This window comes from Camelina sativa, chromosome 9 (genome assembly GCF_030686135.1).
Source record: "Camelina sativa cultivar CO46 ecotype springtype chromosome 9, ASM3068613v1".
Taxonomy (NCBI): Eukaryota; Viridiplantae; Streptophyta; class Magnoliopsida; order Brassicales; family Brassicaceae; genus Camelina; species Camelina sativa.
The window spans coordinates 40,025,890-40,047,892 of NC_141888.1; the positions used below are offsets into that span (position 1 = coordinate 40,025,890).

At 36.6% G+C, this 22,003-nt stretch overlaps 6 protein-coding genes and 1 pseudogene across 10 annotated transcripts; 2 read left to right on the forward strand and 5 right to left on the reverse strand.

Moving 5' to 3' along the window:
• Positions 1-2,883, reverse strand: LOC104714063 (vacuolar-processing enzyme alpha-isozyme). The gene is made up of 9 exons (XM_010431308.3): positions 2,490-2,883; positions 2,046-2,210; positions 1,788-1,944; positions 1,614-1,699; positions 1,337-1,536; positions 1,187-1,235; positions 868-1,080; positions 567-770; positions 1-405 (listed from the first exon to the last, which is right to left on the reverse strand). The coding sequence occupies exons 1-9, from the start codon at positions 2,685-2,687 to the stop codon at positions 223-225; spliced, it is 1,455 nt and encodes a 484-aa protein (XP_010429610.1). The 5' UTR covers positions 2,688-2,883; the 3' UTR covers positions 1-222.
• A 1,621-nt stretch (positions 2,884-4,504) lies between these two features.
• Positions 4,505-6,816, forward strand: LOC104714065 (uncharacterized). The gene is made up of 9 exons (XM_010431311.3): positions 4,505-4,832; positions 4,985-5,065; positions 5,452-5,501; positions 5,722-5,799; positions 5,904-5,961; positions 6,046-6,095; positions 6,246-6,354; positions 6,438-6,499; positions 6,586-6,816. Exons 1-9 carry the CDS (start codon positions 4,749-4,751, stop codon positions 6,626-6,628), a joined length of 615 nt encoding a protein of 204 aa, XP_010429613.1. The 5' UTR covers positions 4,505-4,748; the 3' UTR covers positions 6,629-6,816.
• A 1,043-nt stretch (positions 6,817-7,859) lies between these two features.
• LOC104714066 (uncharacterized) lies at positions 7,860-11,898 on the reverse strand. 2 transcript variants are annotated; one of them, XM_010431312.3, is made up of 6 exons: positions 11,435-11,898; positions 11,059-11,342; positions 10,850-10,948; positions 10,707-10,778; positions 10,474-10,593; positions 7,860-8,987 (listed from the first exon to the last, which is right to left on the reverse strand). In XM_010431312.3, exons 1-6 carry the CDS (start codon positions 11,769-11,771, stop codon positions 7,989-7,991), a joined length of 1,911 nt encoding a protein of 636 aa, XP_010429614.2. In that variant the 5' UTR covers positions 11,772-11,898; the 3' UTR covers positions 7,860-7,988. The 2 variants fall into 2 exon arrangements, with proteins under 2 accessions (XP_010429614.2, XP_087323304.1); XM_087467178.1 differs by lacking the exon at positions 11,435-11,898 and having other exon boundaries at positions 9,213-10,593.
• Positions 11,899-12,455: 557 nt separating this feature from the next.
• On the reverse strand, positions 12,456-14,859 carry LOC104714067 (jacalin-related lectin 20-like). 2 transcript variants are annotated; one of them, XM_087464341.1, is made up of 5 exons: positions 14,732-14,859; positions 14,418-14,621; positions 13,576-14,022; positions 13,042-13,488; positions 12,456-12,960 (listed from the first exon to the last, which is right to left on the reverse strand). In XM_087464341.1, the coding sequence occupies exons 2-5, from the start codon at positions 14,613-14,615 to the stop codon at positions 12,709-12,711; spliced, it is 1,344 nt and encodes a 447-aa protein (XP_087320467.1). In that variant the 5' UTR covers positions 14,616-14,621; positions 14,732-14,859; the 3' UTR covers positions 12,456-12,708. The 2 variants fall into 2 exon arrangements, with proteins under 2 accessions (XP_087320467.1, XP_087320466.1); XM_087464340.1 differs by having other exon boundaries at positions 12,507-13,488.
• Positions 14,860-15,552: 693 nt separating this feature from the next.
• Positions 15,553-17,248, forward strand: LOC104715960 (putative F-box/FBD/LRR-repeat protein At5g56810). The gene is made up of 3 exons (XM_010433325.2): positions 15,553-16,565; positions 16,656-16,793; positions 16,880-17,248. Exons 1-3 carry the CDS (start codon positions 15,669-15,671, stop codon positions 17,162-17,164), a joined length of 1,320 nt encoding a protein of 439 aa, XP_010431627.1. The 5' UTR covers positions 15,553-15,668; the 3' UTR covers positions 17,165-17,248.
• Positions 17,180-19,021, reverse strand: LOC104714068 (F-box/FBD/LRR-repeat protein At2g26030-like). Of its 2 annotated transcripts, none has more exons than XM_087467738.1 (3): positions 17,931-19,021; positions 17,719-17,856; positions 17,180-17,633 (listed from the first exon to the last, which is right to left on the reverse strand). In XM_087467738.1, the coding sequence occupies exons 1-3, from the start codon at positions 18,837-18,839 to the stop codon at positions 17,358-17,360; spliced, it is 1,323 nt and encodes a 440-aa protein (XP_087323864.1). In that variant the 5' UTR covers positions 18,840-19,021; the 3' UTR covers positions 17,180-17,357. The 2 variants fall into 2 exon arrangements, with proteins under 2 accessions (XP_087323864.1, XP_087323863.1); XM_087467737.1 differs by having other exon boundaries at positions 17,180-17,648; positions 17,931-18,979.
• Positions 19,022-19,635: 614 nt separating this feature from the next.
• Positions 19,636-21,158, reverse strand: LOC147939300 (abscisic acid receptor PYL2 pseudogene; annotated as a pseudogene). Its single transcript, XR_015567297.1, has 2 exons — positions 20,296-21,158; positions 19,636-19,869 (listed from the first exon to the last, which is right to left on the reverse strand). The product of XR_015567297.1 is annotated as an abscisic acid receptor PYL2 pseudogene (transcript).
• Positions 21,159-22,003: the final 845 nt, after the last annotated feature.

Below are 22,003 nucleotides of genomic sequence, written 5' to 3' on the forward strand. Positions count from 1 at the left end.
TAACACAAACGTTTATCGTTGCTTTTACTGCATATTAGAATTATCTGAAAATATACTTACAATCACTTTTCTTTTATCTCTGAGACTCACACCAGTAACTTAAGCATACAATATTTACATCAACTTGTGTACGTAGGAAGGATTATAACTGGTATTAAGATATACATAGATGTTATTATCATCATACACGGATATAAACAAACTTTGATGGGGAGATGAGGATCAAGCACTGAATCCTCGGTGAAGAGAGCTCCAAGGACCGGCAGGGATGGACGGACAGGCCTGCATCGCTGCCTCCTCCATCTGCACCATCTGAATGCCTGCATTACATATGTTTGCAATCGACCTCATGTGTTTTATTCCGTACTGAGACAACGATCCGCAGTGCCTCTCGAACGCTCTCACCTAACAACCACATGAAATAGATGATGTCATCATGACAAGAAAGCTTAATCATTGGCTTTGACCATCTAAAGACATTATTTAATACTAACCATATAGAGTTTATCCAAACCTTGATGCAAGAACTTAAATAGCAAAGTTTTTAATGAGAGGCAAAAGAGTACCATAGATTTAAGGCAGTCCCAATCATCCACAAGTGGTTTTCCATAAGTCCGGACTTTATTTAGTATCTCAGGACCTTCCAAACCAAACAAAAGTTTCCCAATCAATAGAACGCTGTTGTCGACGTGTAGTCTGTGAGACATTGCTTCAATGACTTGCTTCTGAGCTTCAACTTTTCTTGCAGAACCTTCTGGTGCCTTTCGATACTACATGGAAAAAAACACTTGATAGGTTAAGTAAACCATAAACAATATGTTTTCGTAGATATCACCGGGGGGAAGCAAAGAGAGTAGGATAATAAACCTTATCCCAGAAATGGACAAGATCAGCGTCACGCTGGTTTGTAACTCTTGAAGGTGGTCTTAGTAATAAATTCTCATCCACAAAGGTGAAGTTTTCATTGGCTGGGTTTGTTCCCATATAAAGAACAAGCTTCTCCTTGCTGAGTCCTATATCTCCAAATTCCAAGACATGAGAACCGTAGGATGAACCAGTACCTGCAGTCCTCTTTTTCACCTGAAACAATAATTATTCGTTTTGATGCTCAATGCACAAACAAGTTCTCACTCGAAAGAGTTCCAGACCAAACTTGAATCAGATATATACTAAACATGAATCATACCAGTTCATATTGCTGGTGCAAACTCTCTGTCTGTAAATTGTGTTTATCACTGTGTGCATTGAAAACAGAGGAATTAGGATCCTAGATAAAAATACTCATCCAACATACTCCTACTATTCTTGTCATATTTTAAATGTTCTTAAAGAATACCTGTCTTCCATCCAAGCAACACTGTACAAGTCACCCAAACAGGTCTCATACTCAGAAGGAGGACTAGGATCCTCTCCAGGACAATAAGTACCCCAGCTGCTTTCTACTGCATTCGATGCGGTTGTGGCATAAATGTTTAAACCCTCTGGTAAAAGCCCTTCAAAAATACTTCCAGACTCACAAGCCTCTAAATAAAACACCTGAGAATGATCAAGGCTGACAAATATACAAGTAGCTGACAAATAACTCATTATCAGAAGGAAACTTGTCAACGCACCAAGCTCTTATATGTTCCAGAAGCATGTTTTTTCTTCAAGACATCATTCAGATCTTTTGCATATAGATATGGAGAAGTTGGCATCCCTGAACATAAACATAGAGAGTCAAAGTCATCAAACTTTTCTCAAAAAAACTTCAACTTCAAGAAAAGAAAAAAAAAGGTTGAACTTACCAAGCACTCCAGGGCCACCGTGATCGCTATAATATATGAAGATATGATCGTTTGGACCGCTATTTACAACTTTCCCACTTCCTCCTTTAAGAGCTTTTTTATTACCAAGGATCACAGCAAATAAGTTATCAACATTAACTTCATCTCCGGTATAATCCTGCCACAAGCAAAACCCCAAACAAATCAAATCACAAAGCCGTTTCAAATATCCATAAACATAAACCGCAGCTAAAAATCCAAAAAAAAAAAAAAAAACACCTTGGGAACTCCGTTATAGACATCTTCCCCATTAGGACTATTAATAATAACTCCAGGCCTTGGATTCTCTTCGTGCTTTGCAATATCATCATACATAAACACTACAATATTCTCCTCTTTCACTCCACCTTTCTTTAGCAGCTGATAAGCATGACAAACATCCGCCTGCAACATTTGATCATTAGTCTCTCTAACTTAGGCTGACCAAACCAACCCTAAGATTGAACTATTACAAGAAGTTGTAGCTCAACTCAAAATTGACAAATTCTTAAATGATCTCGTAAGATATAACAGCGCCGCAATTTCGTAATTTGGATATGATCAACAGAAAATCTAAAATTAAATAAGCAGCAAAATCCAAAAAAAAAAAAACCGCCTCCCCTCATTTCGTGGAATTTTGAAGTTTTCGACATGATCAAAAGAGAGAGAGAATTGCATCGATACCTGATGTCTATAATTCCAGTAACCGCTGGATCCGGCGACGAGAACAGCCCATCTAGTAGAACCATCGTCGTTCTCTTGAGTTGGTGGGCGGAAGAACTTAGAAGCTTGAGAAGGAAGTCTGATGATGTTATCGGAGGCGGCAGCGGCGACTAGAGAGATCACGAAGAGGACGAGAAAGGAGACGGCTACGCGAGTCATTGTGTTGGTGGTGGTGTTATTTTTTCCGGCGAAAGAAGGTGACGTGGATAAGAAGAATCTTGGGAGGCGGGGCCTTCTATTTATAAACCAATAATGAATCTTTAATTTGATCTGATGCCAGCCAACCTAACGCCTGCCCATTACTTGTTCTGTCTATACACGCAAGTACAAATTTAATACCAGAGTTTTGATAAGTACAGATTATTCTTTTTTTAACCTTTTTAATAAAAAAAAATATATATATTGGTTTTATTGAAGCCATAAATAAGATGTGATGTTTTTTTTTTTTTTTTTGGTTCTATACAACAGTGAAAAAATTATCATAACTATAGTAAAGAAAAAACAAAGAAGATATCACTGATTTGTACTACTACCATGACATTTCTTTACTTCCAATTATACACAGTTGTATGACAGCGGAATGTTGTTATCGATTATAGCTTTTTTTTTTTTTTTATCGATTATAGCTTTATACGTTTAAGCTAAAAGATTAGTATATCATTGTTTAAAATTTTTTTGATATATATTGTTTTGGTAAAATTTTGTCATATCTGAATATAAATATTAGAGATAAAAAAAAATTCGAGAAAAGGTAAATAGGTGGCTATAAGCACACAAATAAAGGAGAAGGAGTTACAGGAATTTTCTGACTTTTAAATCGGAAAATCCGGTGAAAATTAAGTAGATAACATGAAATCTGAAGAAAAGAAATAGTCTGATGTGTTTGAGTTGAATGGTAGTATTATTTTAATTTATTAGAAATATATTTAATAAAATAGGATGTTACATTATTAACCTCATTTTGATCAATAAATATTTTTGGACAACTCTATCTTTTTGTTTGTTTCTAGTAAAAACCAAACACTTGTAATTAATTTACCTAAATTAAGTTTTAACTCCTTTTTTTTTGATAATTAAAGTTTCATCTTTGTCATTTGGTAAATTTTCACTTATGATTTGATTGCCAGAACCATTCAAGGTCGGGGAAACATAAGATCCTTCCCCTTTTAATGATGATAAAGTGAAAGTTGTTTTGTTTCATTGCTAAAAAAAAAGTAAAGAAAAAGGCATTAGTTTGGGCTTTTGGGCACTAAATCATGCATATTAGTTTTGCCTTTTTTTCTCTAGTGTATATAACGTAAATGTCACTGTGAAGCTATCAGACGTAATTCGGTCACGATGATCCTTTTTCCCTAAATCGTTACAACTATGAACTATGTATATCTTTGTTTATTAGTGGAAAATGAGTCAGTCGGTTTATTAGTTTCGATGTATATTTTAAGTTTTTTCATTCCCACAATAGAAATTTTCAAAGTATATTAATCATATCATATCAAAATTCAAGTTAAATTTGTTTTTAATTAATTTAATATTTTCTTTGGCCGGAATGAGTATTGTTGAAAAGATCCGAGCATGCGTCATATCATTGTGTTTTCTAAAGATTCTATAATGTTCAAATAAGTTTTTGGTCTTGTGCATTTGTTGTCATGTGTGTAAATATATAATACTTGAGTTTCTGATTTTGGGTTCAAGTTTTACAGGCATAAACTATTGTCAATTTCAGATTTTAGGACTTCAAAAATAAAACTAAAATTCTGGTCACATAAATAAAAGGGTCACATGATGCACCTTGGGGACATGCTCAAAATCGGGTAAGTAAAGTAAAGCATTGTCACAGATTAATTAATAGAAGAAACAAGTGTTTTGGAACAAATGTTGAAGTGTCGAACTGGCTCAAAATAGTATATACTTTTTTGTTGTTGGACAAAGCTACAACTAGTATTAGACCGTGCCTTGGAAGATTAGGAGAAGAGTTTGAGATCAAGGTTCCAACGACGAACTATGTTAAGTTCTAAAAACAAAACGCTGCGTTTTAACAAACTTATTAATACGATGTCGTTTAGTCTGATTTTTCTTTTTTTTTTAAGTGAAAACCGATGATGATATTTATTTTAGTTTGATACCTTTTCATTTCTCCTTCACTTGCTCTAAAGATTTCTGGAAATTTCTTGGCGAGATTGTTTTAGCCGACGAGACGAGTTCCGACGATTTGGTAAAAAGATGTCGTGTACGCATGATCACAACTGCGAGGATCATGAGTGTTCCTCTGATTGGTCTCTCTACAAACACATTGATCTCTCCAAGGTCTCTCTTCTCCAATCCCTTTTTGTTTTTGCTCATATAGTTCTAACGAATCTCAACAATTGATAAATCCCAATTGATGCTGGACTTGTGAGGTTTTATTTTATTTTAGGGGTTTCCGATACATAAATCGTTGTGTATAAACTTGGTCTCAGGTTACTGCTCTGAATGAATCTGTTTCCGGAAGTGCAAAATCAGTCTTCAAAGCTTGGGAACAGCGATTACTCTCTTCTGGGGTACTTTTTAATATTCTTCACTATCTTTTTTTTATGTTTTGCAGAAACAAATGATAACCTTTTTAGTTAATGATCCAGTTTCCAGTACCATGTGAGGCTTGTAGGCTAGTAAGTTGGGTACCACCACAAGCTAGTATGTGATCATTGTTAGGGAATACACTACTGTTCTTGCAACCTCAATCACTAGCCACTAGGCAACCTTGTATGTGATAAGAACTAAGCCCCTACGATATTTTCCTGTACCTCACATAAAAAAAAATTAAGCCTTGTATGTGACTTGTGTTTATAAGTCTTTAACAAATATCATTTTATATGTTTCTTATATTCCGTACTCTGTGTATGATAATGTCTAAAAGAACTGGTGTTGTTTTTTTCTTTGCGTACAGGAGCATTTGGAGAGCAATGAGGGAGACCCTGAATTGCTTGTTTTTGTACCGTATGTCAGCTCTTTGTTGTTCCTTTTCTTTATTTCCGACCTGTGAATTCAAATTTCTACCGATATTGTTGGTTTGCGTTTAGAAATATAGTGACTTCATATCATTATTAACTTGACTGAAGCTTGGTAGAAACTAGATATAGTCTTACTACTGTGGAAATTATTAGTACTTTTGGATGGAAAGCTCATTTATCTCCATGTTGTCGTATGATTATCATAGATTCACATCGGACGTCAAGATCAAAAGCATATCAATTGTTGGTGGCCCTGAAGGAACAAGTCCGTCTAAGTTGAGAGTGTATGTCTAAACTACCCTGCAAAATTTTTCCTGTATGCATGTGTGAATTTCTGCATATGGTTCCTTCATTACAGAAATAAGCTGATTATTGTCCTCAAATCTAGGTTTATCAATCGTGAAGGGATTGACTTCTCAGATGTTGAGAGTATGCAAGCCGTTCAGGTATTCCGTTGTGAGTTTTTTTGTTTACTGAAATGCCAAAGAAAAATGCATTTATGCTGAAACATTTGTGAGTTTTTTATGAAGGAATGGGAGTTAGCTGAAAATTTGCAAGGAGTCTTAGAATACCAGACCAGGTTTTTTCTCTACATTTATATCGTTTCACTGGGTTGTAACATAATCTCTACATACTTTATGTAATGAATCTTAAGAACTCTATATGAATCGAGCGTAATCCTTCACTGGTCAAAAGTGAGATGTCTGATCTGAATGTGCGCTGTGATTAGGTATTCAAAATTCCAGAGTGTTGGAAACATCACATTGCATTTCCCTGAGAGTTTTGGAGGTGACACAACCCAAATACGTTACATCGGGTTCAAAGGTGAAGCAACCCAGGTAAGTTTTGTATATGAATGCTGCTGCCTGCTGCTATCATATGGTATTGCAATTGGTTAAGTTAAACCTTTTGGTCTTAACAGTTGAAAAGGGATGTTGTTGCGACAATTGTTTATGAGATCAGACCAAATCCATCAGATCACAAGTAAGCCTGAATCTCAACCAAATTACTCTTTTTTGTTTCGTATGTGAAGATCCTTCAGTGGCAAACTTACTCTGTTCGTTTTGTAGGACAAAGGCCGAGACTGGTGGAGGTTTTTCACAAGTTGAGTGAAGACATCATCTGCTGCTACTTTACTCTTCAGCCTTCTCACATACTCATCTTTTCTCCTTAACAAGCTTCGGCATGATGTCAAAACTAAAAAGCTTCGGCTTATTATATTAGTAAACATATATGTATCGAATAAATTGACAGACCAACAGTTCTGTGCTTAAAAACCTACATGAGATCTTTCAGAACCATTTTTTTTCTTTTGCTCAACAACATTGAAAGAGACAGCCCAAGTTAGGTGTGCAAAGGAACATTGAAAGAGTTCTCAACACAAGATGGAAATCTAATGCAGGTGTTGTCTTTGGCCATGTGTCTGTAAGAGAGGTTCGCTACTGACAGACAGTTACTCAAACATTTCCAAAGAAAGTGATGAAGTTTAGGTGGAGCGTCTGTTTTCCACAGTTGCTGGTAGAGAGGTTTCAGATTTGGATGGAGCACTTCCTGGGGGATATTTCTCTTATTGATGATCTCACACATGACGACATAACCCAATAGGCCAATACCCAGATTTAACTGAATAGTGTCCTTTTTTACTATACTCCCAGGCAAATCTATCTTTTGCGGCCGTACCTCCCAGTCTAAGTTCCAGAATCTTTTTCTTATCCTCATCAGAAAACAGCAACGATAATAAACAATGTCTCCACCACTCTCATCAACCTGGTGGTGTTCCTTTGAAAGCAAGTTTATTACTTGAATAGCCTTAGCTGGTTTGGTGCTGAGAGCCATTGGTGTTTCCATATATCAAGTGATTCCCAATTCCCTATCACAGCTCGAGCTCCTTGTTAGATCATACTCTTTGTGCTTCGTGAATGCTTCTCCAAGCATAAGAAGGTATTAGACTCTAGAGCATTTACAGGTTCAGGCTTACTAAAATATCTGCTTTTGAACACCCAAGCCAATAAATGAATCTGGCTTAGTGAGCAACTGAGCATTCTCCACATCTATTTCCCAATAAAGCCACATTCTTTAAGAACTCTTTTTATAAACTTTGGTGTGCCTAAGTCTCTCTTTTCTTTTCACATATAAACTTTTTCTAAAGATTTCCAAACCGATAAACTTTTAAAATTGCTGCAAGGGTTACCGATAGAAAAATGCGGAAAGATATTGTATGACTTACGATGTATTTTTCTGAGTTGAGGCAAATCTATAAGTTTCGGTGGGAAAGCTTACTTTTTTTTTTTTTTTTCATTTGTGGTAAATTTGAGTTGATGTAAGAAGACACAGCGGACCGACATAACATTAACCATTATCTTTTAATGTAGAAACTAAAACGTCAAACACAAACATTAAGATATCCTCAAGAAAAAGATAAGAGCATGGAAGCCTGTATTGTAATAACAGCTGAAAATTATCCTTAGACATATCAACTTTTTGGGGATGCCTTGGGCGGTCCAGCAGGTGGAGCAGCAGTCTGTGAAGCTGGAGTACCACCACCACCACCAGCGGCAGCGGCTCCAGCCGATCCATCCGACGAGTAGCCCCCACCAGCAGCAGCTTGTGGGTATCCTCCATAAGACCCATATGCCTGAGGTGCTTGACCATACCCATATGCTGGAGGCTGTCCATACCCTGACGCTGCTGGTTGAGCATACCCAGACTGACTACCATAGCTGCCAGGAGCACCTGGAGACTGCTGGCTCTGACCATAAGCAGGTGGCTTTGCAGCCGGTGGTGGAGCTCCATATCCAGAACTGTAAGCCGCTGGTGGCTGACTGCTGTAACCAGCCTGAGAAGTTGGAGCAGCTCCATACCCTGCCTGACCAGTACTTCCTTGAGGAGGCTGTTGACCAGTTGTACCATACCCAGCCTGTCCAGACTGAGCTGACGATGGCGGAGCAGCTTGAGATGTGTCTTCCTCTTGACTCGGATTAGCGGCGCTGCCGTAACCAGCCTGTTGCTGATCATAACCAGCAGCTTGACCATATCCTGATTGTTGCGAGGCATTGTAAGCCCCATACCCATCTTGCTGGTATCCCTGACCAGCTTGGCCATAACCAGAAGCATGCTGGTAGTAATTGTAGCCTGTTGTATCCGTCGGTGCGGCTGAGCTACCACCAGTGCTTGGTTGCTGTGACTGTTGCTGACCGTAATAATCATACTCACCTTGCGCACCCTGCTGAGATGGTGGCACAGAGGATTGATCCCAGGTAGAGGAATAGCCAGCTGAAGTTTGTTGAGGGTAACTCCCGTAAGGTGATTGACCATACTGAGGTGGACCAGGATATGCTCCCGGTTGCATGTAACCACCATAACCAGGTTGTGCAGGCGGACCACCAGGTGGTGCCCAGCTTGATGGCGGGCGGGCTTGATAACCACCCTGTTGAGGATAGCCTCCACCCATAGAGGAGTTTCTCATACGGTTCTGCATAAAACAAACCATAATAATAAGCTATGGTAACTTTTTTCAGGGAAATAAAAGGATGACACAGCATATAAACACATGAACACAAAGGCAGAGACATATAAAGCAGATAACAAAGACTACATCGAGAGGAATACAAGGTTATGTCATTTACCAACATCTGTCCATATAGGATCAACCAAGATCATATCATATTCTAGAAGGGTAATGGTGATGCCTACATACCGTACTGATTGGTGAAATTATTGGGTTACTCCTGCAGAAGCCCATCCCTTTCCCTATCCGAGATAAATGGGTGCAAGAAAAACCACGAATACTATAGAAGCTTTTGCAGAAAAGCAACATATATATATACATGGAACCTATGTTCTAAAGGCAATGTTTGTGCAGCAAAGTAACCTAATACCAACTAAAGAGTGCTGTTTTCAACAATATCAATAATCATGCATATTATCAGATTCAAGCTGAGGTATGAACTCTCTGGAGTTAAATAATGGTTGAAGGGTTTAGCGAGATATGAATCCAGGAAAAATTGATGCAAGCAAACGAGGCATAATAAAAAAAATAACAGTTACTAGGTTAGCAAAATATTGGCACGAAAAAATGGCTAATAGGTCTTCATATGTCAGTCGCCCACCTTTGGTGATACCCTGATGATTAAAACTAGAAAGTATCGCTGAACGGAAGTGATTTGACACAAATAATGAAGCACAGTTTAACAAAAAGTGACATTTATTGTATAACACTGTTTGGATATACTATCACCACAGGTTGGACTGAAACAATTCAGCAACCTTACAAAAGGCTACCCATACCAGTGTAGGATCAACCACCTTGACTGTGGCCAGAAGCGATGAAACATAGATGTCTGCATATACTCCATAAACATAGACAACAGAATTTTTCTACTAAGAAAAATACAATTTGAAAAGTGAATGTGCTAAGAATATCTCTTGATAGGAGGAGTCGCGACAAACCATGTTATGTACATAGTAAATTTTGGATTATTAAAAAAGATGGAGAGTAAGAAGATATAAGGAAGGGTCAATAAAAATCTGCCATAAAAAGATAGTAAGAAAATGAAGGTAATGAATATCAAGATGAGATATCTTTTGTAATTAGTCAAGAAAATCCAAAAAAGTCTTAAAAAGAACCGACCCCTGCAAACAAGTGGAATAGAAGAACGATGCACAACATTGTAGATGCTTATACAGTGGAGCTAATACCAACGGTAATGAACGCACAAGTATAGCTCATCATAAGCAAAACTGAGTACTAGGATTTGATACATTAACTAAGTGAAACTACTGTAACCTACATAACCTATTATCTGAATAATAGAGCAGGTTTAAAGAAAACGGTAAGATAAACCTAAAGCTGATGACAACTAAATAATGTAATCAAAACACAGTATCAATTTCAGGTAGAAAAATAGAAACGGCAGAAGCCTGCCACAATCCATAACAAACAAAATAATCAAACATACCTCGCCACTGATGATTTCATTAACTAATTGTTTAGCATGTTCAATCTGATCGGTTATCCCATCAATCTGCAAAGTTCTTTCTGGCGTTGGGTCTCCAGGGGGCAAATGCAAAGGAATAACCTGCAGACAAATTATTACAGGATGAATAACATTTCACCAGTTGGAGACAAAGAGAAGCCTGGTATAAAATATTGTTTCACAAAGAAGCTGAACAATTAAAAGAAAATACAAACCTGAATTCGAGCTCCAGTCTTCGCTTGCATAGATTTGATAGTTTCACCTCCTTTACCAATTATCAGACCAACCTAGAACAGTTTATGTATTACATACAAGACACAGATTACAGAAATCAGCCTATCTCTAGAACACCAAGTACCTTATTATTAGGAATTTTCATAACAAACTGATCAGCTCCTGCTTGTCCACCCATCCTACGGCCGCCTCCACCTGAACCAGCAGACCCACCTGCCTCAGCCTGAACCAAAAGTATTAGACATAGCATTAGTAATCAATCTACTTCAATCACCTAAACCACACACCAACTTAGTCACTATCATTAGCAACAACTTGAAGTAGGACTACTACCTCTTGAAGGACATCAGTGATCAACTGCTCAGCTTTTGAAATCTGATCAGGCGTCCCCGTTAGGTCAACAGTCCTTGTAGGACAATTAGGGTCAGCATCCATATCTCTAGTGACCTGAATCTTGGCTCCAGACTGAAGTTGAAGATACTTAATAGTCTCTCCACCTTTACCAATGATAACACCAACTCTCATATTCGGAATATCAATCTTCTTAGTAGTTCCCTGAAAGCTACCATACGAAACCGGAATCGAAGATGGAACCGTCCCTGACATCTGCTTACCCTCTACATCAAAAAACCAAAATCACAAATCAATTAGGTTTTAATCACAACCCTAATTCTTAAAAATCACGAGAAGAGATTTCAAAAAAACGAACCAGAAGAAGGATATGAGCTAAAGCCTTTGTCAGCATAATCATAAGAAGCACCGTTGTCAACACGAGGACGTTTAGGATCAGAGCTGTTGAGAAGACGAGCAGCGATCTCTTGTGCCTTTTGTTTAGCAATCTGGATTTCATCCAAGGGAGGAGGAGGAACGCTGTTGTAGGAAGACGGCGGAGGAACGGCGGTAGCGGTGGGATCAGGTGAAGCAGATGGGATCGGACCAGAAGAGAAGCCAGTGGGTCTGCGGGTTGATGGTGGAGGAGCGGTTGGTTCTTCGTATTTGCGTTTGTTGGAGTAAGTTTCGGATGAGTATTGAGATTCGTCCGCCATGGTTTGATGATTTTGAGCGAGCTTTTGGATTTTTTGAGAGAAAACCCTAGAAAGAGGCGGAGGAGATAAGGAGAAGAAAAAAGACTGAGGGAGAGGTATAAAAAGATTGTTTATATATGCGGACAAAACCTTGCTGTTGTATAATTTAGATATTTTCCCCACTTTTTACTTTTTTTTTTAACCGCTTATCCTTTTTACCTTTACTAACTTTTTACATTTTTCTTTCTACACAAAACATAGGAAAAAATAGAGAAAAATAGTTTTTTCCTGAAATTATATTATTACTAAAATTACCGATCAGACAATTACATTTTGATGTCGGAATAATTTAAAACAAAAAAAAAACAATTAGTAATGAGTGTCAAAAAACAATTTTCATATGTGTTATGCAATGTCAAAATCATTGTCCAATCACTTCCTTGCGGTATATTGTATATCTAATATGTCGTTTCGAGATAATGGTTCTTCTAGTCATATAATTTAATATTTTTAAGTAAGAACTGGTATATCAAATTTGGGTTAGATTGATGTAGATTGAACTCTGGTACCATATTAGATATTGCATCCCTAATAATTTAACTTATGTGTCTTTAACAAATTTGTTCTTATCTAAATCTGTTTTCTGAGGGTCAATTTGTGATCAAAATCCTATCAAAATGAAATTATTAACTCAAATTTGTGAGATAAAGTGATAAACTGACATAGCTATTCTTTATTATTTTGTGAACAATAAAATAGATTATTCTTTTAATAGTTAAAAAGTCAACCTGGTTCGAAAACCTTGCTGTTATTACACGAGATTGCTTAATAGAAATAGATTTCAAAATAAAACCATTGGAGACGACGACACACGTACGTAGTAAAGTGGTGGAGATACGAGAGAGGCCTTAACCAACATGCATGGTCAAATTCAATATGAGAATATAGTTTAAGGACGTCACTTGGTGATTGGTGCGACACTAACCCCAATCTGATGGAGCTCGTGGCTAGCTTTTCCATGGAACCCGACCACTTTGTGACCTTCCTTTCCGAGTGTAAAGCTAACGCCAGATTCCATTCCAAAAGGCGGAGAGGTTCGTTTATTGGTCTTGAACTTAAGCATGCTTATTACTGCAGAGTTACTTCCAAATGTTTTTTCATAATAACCCTCCACTGCCGTGATGTATTCACTCGGATACTCCAACTCGAACTGTGAAAGTGGTTCATTAAAAAAATTATAATACAACTTTATGGTTAGTTTAAGGAAATAACAATGAAGTAGTATAATCACCTCTTCGTATCCAAGCATAGTCTTCTTTCCATGCTCTTCTCCTAGGACTAACTGGTTGTTCTTGTCATACACAAACTTGACAGATGAAATACCATTATTACCTTGTCCCACATATATCTTTCTCACACCATCGAAAGCTCCATCATCCCATGATTCACCTCCATCACCACCTTTTCCTTGTAGTTTCTCCGTGGGAGGAATAGAGATCGTACCAAAATATGCACCTATAGCATCCATAGCCCAACAACTCCTTCCATGGAGCCCGACAAGAGCCCTCCCTTTGCTCTCAAACACGATAGTTCGCCCACCCTTATGTCCATATGTAGGAGATGTTCTGTCTTTTGATGTCTTGAAACTTAACGACCTAACTCGGTCTGTGCTGCCACGGACTATGTCACAGGTCACCTCCATTGATGTAATATATTCATATGGATAGTCCACTGCAAACTGCAAAAAACAAATAAAGGGTTTCTTAGATTTATATATCTTTCCAAATTTTTTTTAAAAAAAAGTAAGAAACGTTTAAACTAGAACCTCGTTTGGTTTTCCTGGCGGATTCATATGTAACAAATCCCCGTTTTGAAGCGTTTCCACTTTGCCGTCTTTGTCGTAGTCGACCCTGATATGCGATATCCCAGTGGAGTCATATGCAACATAGACTTTTCTTACGCCGGTGTGATAACCCTGGTCCCATGGGCTGCCTCCAGAACCACCTTGGTATTCCAATTTAATGGGAGCAAGTGGTGTGAAATAAGCTCCAAGAGATTTTAGATTTGCCTCAGCAGATCCATGGAACCCAGTGATTTTGTTTCCACTAGTGACTTCAAGTGTGAACTTAGCGCCATTGTCATCGTATCCTATGACTTCAGAACTCATCTGATTGGTTTCGAATTGAAGTGCTTGAATCACACCGGATGTGTTATCATAGCAACCCTTTACTGATACCAGATGTTCATGATCATTGAGATGATTAATCTCAAACTGTGAGAAAACAGAGTAAACCAAAAATAAATAGTATATTTCAGGATCCTCCGAATAGATATATAACATAGGCAATGGGACTCTTTCATCGCTAAAAATAATTTAAAATATTAAAAAGTTAGTTTTTGAAAAAACAAACGATCGAATCAGTTTTCATTTGAGAACCTTTCATGTGAGTCCCAAATAAAACACATATCTCTTTATAATTGGTTTCGTGATAAATCAACCTATACTAGTTTTACACTATCTCTTCATTTTTTTAACACATCTTGACATTTTTATTTTCTTTCTAAATTAGATCATGGATTGTAACAAACCATTTAAATTTTTCAACAAATTTCATGGATTTTCTCAAATAAAAAGAGTTTAGGTATTTCTATATTTAACATGCTTACCGTTTGTGTGAAACCTTTAGCTGATACACCATGGATTGGTCCAACAACTGTTTGTCCAGCCTTGACATACTCAAACTTGATGAATTGAATTCCTTGAAGACCACCTCGTACATGTATCTTTGTTACATTTTGATGGTCGCCTCCATCATCCCATTGATTCCCTCCCTTTCCGCCTTTAGCTTCCATCTTTCGGGCCATCGAGAACTGATTCAAAACATTATTCAATAAAAAAAGATTTTATTTTGTTCCATAATTAGTCATTAGTTTCTCTAAAACATTACCCACTTGAGGAAATATACATCGAGACTACGTACCTCTTATGCTTAAGAGTAGAAAGAGAGAGCTAGATAAGGATTAAGAGAGCTGATGAACAATGTGGAGAAATGATGAGCCCCTTTTATACACAGTTTTTGGTTTTCTTTTTCTTTGATTATCTAGAAGCAAATTTATTAATGTGGTCATATTTTGGTTTACTATATGTGTGTGCATTAAAAAAAGATTGCATTTGTTATTTTTAAATAGTATTGATTTGTGACTTTGGTATTAGTCCTGATTTAATGCACATGCATGTTGATGCGTAGAAGCAGTGATAGTGGCTGAATTTATTATTTTTACATTTAAACCATGTTCCCCAATAAGTCTGTTGAAGGATCGGGAAGTCTTAATGAGAGGATGGATCTTCAGATCCTCTAGAGATCACTTAATTACAGAGGCACACCACTCAAGTATCAACTTAACTTTTATCTCGAAAGTCGAAACACAGCGACAATCATATCGAGAGGTGGTTATATATTTTTAAAAAAATCTCCCCATAGATCTGAGTATTTATTCTGAGTTATAAAAATAAAATAAAAAACAAACAATATTATTTAGTTTTTATTTATTAATGATTTTAGATATTATTTTCCGAAAAGATAAGTGTATTGATAAAAATAATCGCCACAAAATTGTTATTCGAGTAAATTAATTGAAGCTAGGTGGATTCATATAGGAAGCTATAATAGGTAAGATCTTTCAACTAATTTTATTTTATCTAATTTAACACAAATCAAACAGAAGTAATTAAGGTGAGATCTTTCAACTAATTTTATTTCTTTGACCTCTTTATAAAAACCCTTATTTAATAATCTCATTTGATTAAAAAGATAGAAACTCAAACAAAATTAATTAGATATCTGACGATTTTGTTGCTCTACTCTTACGCCAAAAATTAGGGTTTTTTCCCCCTCCTTCAGATCAAACCATTGAGCAATGAAAGCTGCAAGATTGGAAACTGAACCTACATATTTAGATAGGATTACTCACTTACCTGACGATTTGCTTTTCCGAATACTCTCATTCATTCCTGTAAGTGATGCTATGGCCACAAGTTTGCTATCTAAACGATGGACATCTCTGTGGAAGATGATGCCAACACTTGAGTATGATGAGAACTATTGTCCGAACATTGGTTCATATAGATATCACAAATTCTGCAAGAGGTCACTGGAATTACATAAAGGTCCGGTTCTTAAAACCCTAAACCTTAAACTTAAGAATCCCTCCTTTGACTTCTTAGATTCACTGCTGTTTCCAAGAATTAGTTCCACTCTCCTCGAAGTCACAGTCACCTCTACGTCTACGTCTACGTCTTACCCTCGTTATTATAGTATGATCACTTTCCCAAATAACCTCAGAGTCTTTCACACAGTAGTTGTTTTGAAACTCCAAGGCCAGATTCTTATTGATGTTGTTGATTCTCCAGTTTGCTTCATGTCTTTGAAAACTTTATATCTCACATGTGTGAACTTCAAGCGCGAAGAATCATTCGGTACACTGTTATCGTCGTGTCCTGTTCTTGAATGTCTTTTCCTCCAAAGACTTTGCACTGTCGGCCGTTTTTTGTTCTCCATATCAGTCCCTTCTCTAGAAAGATTATTCATCACTAAAGAGGCTGCTTATAATTTTAAAGATGACTCAATAATTGAGATAAATGCTCCTTCTTTGAATTACTTGGAGATCAAGGATCGCAGAGGTAGTTTTGATTCTGTTGAGGATATGCCGAAATTGGTAGATGCACATGTGGCAGTTAATTTGTCAAAAACTGGAAAGTTTCTTAAAGCTCTTACTTCGGCTAAGCATCTTTGGCTAGATTTATATCCTTCAATGGTAAGATCTTTCTTTTCCCGCTATCTAGGTTTTGTTAATTCTTTGAAGTTTTCATGATACAGCTTTTAGCTTTGTTTTCTTGCGTTGTAGGTTTTTCACCATACAAATAGGTTCATCCCCAAGCAGCTTCTTTATCTGGAGTTAAACATTTATGAGAATTTTCAGTCAAATCTACTTCTGAGTTTGCTGAAAGATTTCCCTAATTTACAAGCTCTCAAGCTCAACCACGTAAACTCACAATTTTACCTTCTAATTAAGAATATGTTTTCGAGAGCTTTGAATTAATTTTAATCCAATGCCTTTACGTTTCTCAGACACATCCCAACTATGATATCGAGGATCAACCGTGTTTAGTCTCTAAACCGAGCTCCGTTCCTGAATGCTTAAGCTTCCATCTCGAGACTTTTCAATGGATAGGCTACTCAGGGACAGATGAAGACATAGAAGTTGCGGTATACGTTTTGAAAAATGCTCGTTGTTTAAAGAATGCTACGATCTCTCTACATTCAATGGGCACAGAGAATAATCTGATGATGATTAATGAGTTGAAATCTATGTCTAAAGCTTCAACCATGTGTCAGCTTGTAACTAAATTTTAGAAATACATATATATATGATGAATATGATGTTATTTTCTAATCTGAACTCTGAAGTTTTTGACAGTTCTCTGTTGCTAAAAGTATCAGAGTATATAGTTTGAGAGAAGACATCATTATGGTATCCTAGGTATTTTCTTGCGACTCAAGCATATGGGCAATCAAAGATTCCTACATTGGTCTTCTAAAAACATTGTCAATGTATGATGACCTCACAGTTCCGAGAACGCTTTGTGAAAGTATGAAGCTCCTTTTTGATATCTGAATCTTGGTTTGCTATCGAAGAATCTTTAAAATGCAGAGTGAGTCTCTGGAGAACTACTGAATTCTTGAGAAAATACTTCACTAATTTCATTCCGGTTTCTTCTCCTATAACCAATTCTCTAATCTCAACACTCTCCAGACTTGATAACAAACATTGAGGGACATAGTCAACTCCACCTTGCTCAGGCTCCGTCGAAACAACAAAGTCCTGCAAGGGCACAAGCTGGATTTACAATATATCTAGAGATGTCATTAACTAACCAACCAAATCAAAGTATCAAACAGAATCTTACCAAGATGAGGTTTTCCAAATTTGGACAGCTCTCAAGAAAGACGAGCAACAACTGCAATAAGGATCCAGAGATCGCAGCTTGTAAGCGATACAAGTTATCGAATCTCGGTATCGGTCCGAGTTTGGAATATCTAAGGACCTGCAAGAAGATACATCATAAGTAATTAAAGTACAATTCTTGTTACATATATGCATCACAAAGTACATATTTACCTCTAAAGTACGCAGGGAGATGATCATATGTCTTACACAAGATACACCGGTGAGAAAATCACGGATAGTATCTCTCTTACTTAAATCCCCCGGTTCCAAAGGACTACCGCCAAGCTTAACATTAAACTCAGTATCAATATCGATCATGAACAAAGAAGTCAGGTTCTTGACTATAACCATATCAGAATTGTCATCATTAAAATTCAAATACTCGAGTCTTGGAGCATCAATCTCAACCGAATAAAATGTACCACCGTTACTATACTCAAACGTGAGACGAAAGCGTTTAAGAGTCAGAGACCTCAAACGAAGAAACTGCAGAACGTCTAGATCACAAAAATCAAAAGGCCTAATCAAAACAAGATCTTCAAGAACAGGACAACCTGAGATAACCTTCTCCATGATCAAAGGATCATCAAAATACCAAACGTCTTCTAAATGTAAGATCTTAAGACAAGGTAGAGAAACAACGAACTCGGGATTCACGATTCCGACCGTTACAAGCACCAAAGACACTAACGTATTGCTCTTATAAATGTCCAGAGGCATAAACTCTCTGATACACATATCAGTCTCAAACCCTTTAGCATCTAAATGCTCAATCCCACGGTTAACAGCTGTACTAACCCATCCGGTTAACCGATCATCGTCGTAAGTGTAATCATCATACTTAATCTTGAACATTTGCATTCGTGAATTCCGATTAAAATCCATAAATTTGTCGATAAATCTCGCGTAGTCTTCGTCAGGGAAATCGCTGACCTTTAAGTCAAGAACAGGAACACTAAGCCAGAGAAGTTCCCATCTCTTGGATAAAACACTTGTCTTGACGGAATCTTTGGTCGGAAGGTATGAGAGTACTTGTGTTAGCAAAGAATCTGGCAATTCGCTGATCCTATCGCAACTCATCGCTAAATCCTAAAGTAAGCTGAAATTGATTCTGAAATCACATACATAAACATGCATTCCAGCTGGGTCTGAAGAGCTCACCGTCGAATTGACGCGACGGAAGAGAGAAATGTGAATGTGAGAAGTCGCTGTCGATTTGATTTGCAGCTGCAGGTAATCTGATACGATTTGGGATTGGGCCTAATTGGGCTTGAGTGAGCAGATGTATATATATATCTTATTATCATATTTAAAACCATATCTAATTTGTTTTGGTTTTTTTTTTTTTTTTTTTTGAACAAAGATCTAATTTGTTTTGGTTTAGTTTTGACTTTTATTTTGATACTCACGGTTTTCAGTTTTTTTTTTTTTGGGTTAACCGAAAAAACTAGAATTATATTGTCAGTTTTTGATTAATTAGTTCGTTAATAAATTAAAAATAGATTGTGAGAACATTTTCTTTTGACTAAAATGTTTGCGATCTTTGAAAACTGAATTAGTATAGTGAATTGGCTGTTCGATAATATATGGATGATAGAAATGTTGGATAAAGTTGTAAAAATATCCATACTTCACTTGATCCATAAAAATAGTTAGATAATAATTTTTCCACTGACATTGTATGTACTTATGAGTTAATGATTAGATCAATATTTCCCTTTAATATATAATAGATATTTATACAAGAAAATATCAAGAGTGTGTATGTATAATTTAAAGATTGTCAACAAGGGAAATAGAAAAACAGTATTTGTCTTTCTATCAGAAAAGGTAGAACAACTTGTGGAGACACAACCATTGGAAGTAGTACATGGCTGCATGCATAATGTGACTCACTTCTCTTTTCCAGCACTTTAAAGTTTAAAGAAATGAAAGGCAAAAGAACTTCTACACGAATCTAGACCATTAGATTCCTTTTCTTATACACAAAAAAATTATTATATTATTTTGTACTAACTGGAAAAATATAATAATTGCAATTCAATGCTTACCGTTTTTTAACAACCTTTAATATAGTGGACTCAATTTGAACGGTGATATAATTACAATCCTAGCACAAATAGAAACATTTACCTTAATAAGAAACAAGAAGAATGGTTGTGTGGTAAGGTAAATAAACAACTTCTAGTTCAACATTTTCGACAAGAAATGATAACTAATATACCAACTTACCAGTATTAAGAGTATAAAATACCAATTTAAAGTATACAATACATCATTAAAACTAGTCCAAAAGTAATTTAATATAGAGAGATATATGAAAAAGCAGAATCAAATGACAGAAATTTTGATTTGCCATTTATTGAATAAAACAAACTGAGAACTGATATGCGTTATGCAACAACAGTCTCGTTCACGGAATCGAAATAAACATTTGCTTCCAATAGTCATATGCTAAATCTTAAAAAAATATGTAAATAATCAGTAATCACCGAAGGGAAATATAAGAATAATTATTATAGGAGTAGAAAAGAACCTTGAAAATTATTCATCATGCATAGGTGCAGCTGTGGCGACAACTCCGAGTTTCTGAAGATTGAGTTTGATGACAGTGTCCACAAACATTTTTGTGTCTTCCTCTGTGTTCCCATCGGGTATATCAACGGTGTAAGATTCAAGAGCCACCGTGTAGACCTTACCTGAGTCTTGATCCAAGAACTCGTTGACCGACGTCACTGATATGTAGTTCTTGAGCCGGTGCTCACCACCGACGACCCTGAAGCTCAGAACGCGGTGCTCATCGTCAACGAACTCTAGCCGCTCGGTGCTGGTGGACGCTGGGAGGCCGGAGATTACGGTCACTTCTCGGACGCTTCCGATGCCTCCATCGCCGGAGATAAGACGGCAGCTTTTGACGAAGTGTTTGTAGCGTTCAGGGTTGTCGAAGCGGCGGATGAGAGGCCAAACCACGGAGGCGGGAGCCTGGATGCGTTGGGTTATGAGAGAAGTGCAAGTAGTTGGGTCTGGTTCGAACCGATGGTAAGTTTTGATAACCTGTTCGAGGTTTTTGTGCTCCTCGTCGGTCAGGCCTTTCACGACCGGGGAGGAGCTCATGATGATGAAGAAAGATAACACGTGTGACTTCTGTGGTGGAGAGAATTAGAGTTATACGAGAGAGAGAGGTCTCTTCTTGTTGGAGATTGGGGGGTTTGTGAAAGAGATGAGAATGAAAGACAAGTTCTTTTTTGGGAGCTATGTGTGTTTTTATATTCATACAATCTTTGGGTGTTCTTTAATTTGGATGGATTTATCCCTTTTGTGTGTGTTTATTGTCCATTACTAACAATACTCGATCATTTCTTACTTTACAAGCCCATTTTATCAAAGAGTTTATGATCATATTTATGGATAACCGATATATTTGTTCTAAACAAAAATAATTTGACATCTACATATGTCAATCAAATTATTTATTTATTATGAAAAACATTGTGAGACAACATTTGTATCCTTGGAGCTACAACCTTGCCCATGATCAGGCGGTATCCCCGGCATACACCATGACTTTACTTTTTTTGTTTCCTTTTCTTCTCAATAACTTCTATTATTGAAAAGGATCAGTTAACTAAACCGAAAGAACATTGTTTACATACGAAACGAAATGTGGTAAAACACGAGTAGTTCGTGCTAATTTTAATTTTATAGTATTTAAAAAAGAATTGTAAATTTAGTTTAAATTTAATATCTTTAATCTTCAAATGGAACAATATAAACATATTTCTAAATATGATTTTTTTTTTTACAACTCAGGGTAAAAGTAATTGTTTTTTTTTATATATAGCTTTAGTAAAGTTTAAATAAGACAATACAGCTAATACTGACTGCTTTGATTTGGCCAATAAGAATACTAATTATTTTCAGTGAACAGAGTTACTACACGTTCAGACCGGATCCAACTACCACCTCGTAATCAACATACGTGCATATATCATACATTTTCCAGTTTATCATAGATAAATAAGTGTTGGAAAATGCTAGTATTTAAGTTAAAATTTTGTTGGAAATTAAAAATTCTAATAAGTAAAAACAAAATATTTTAAATAAACTCCGCATACTCACTCTTTTGGGTTTCAAAAGGAAAAGTGGTGGTCAGAGCTGGGATAATTTGTCTTGTAGTTAACAAAATTCTCTGTATTATTCCTTGATTTCGTGGGAAGGTTAGTAGTACTGCACATGTATTTAAT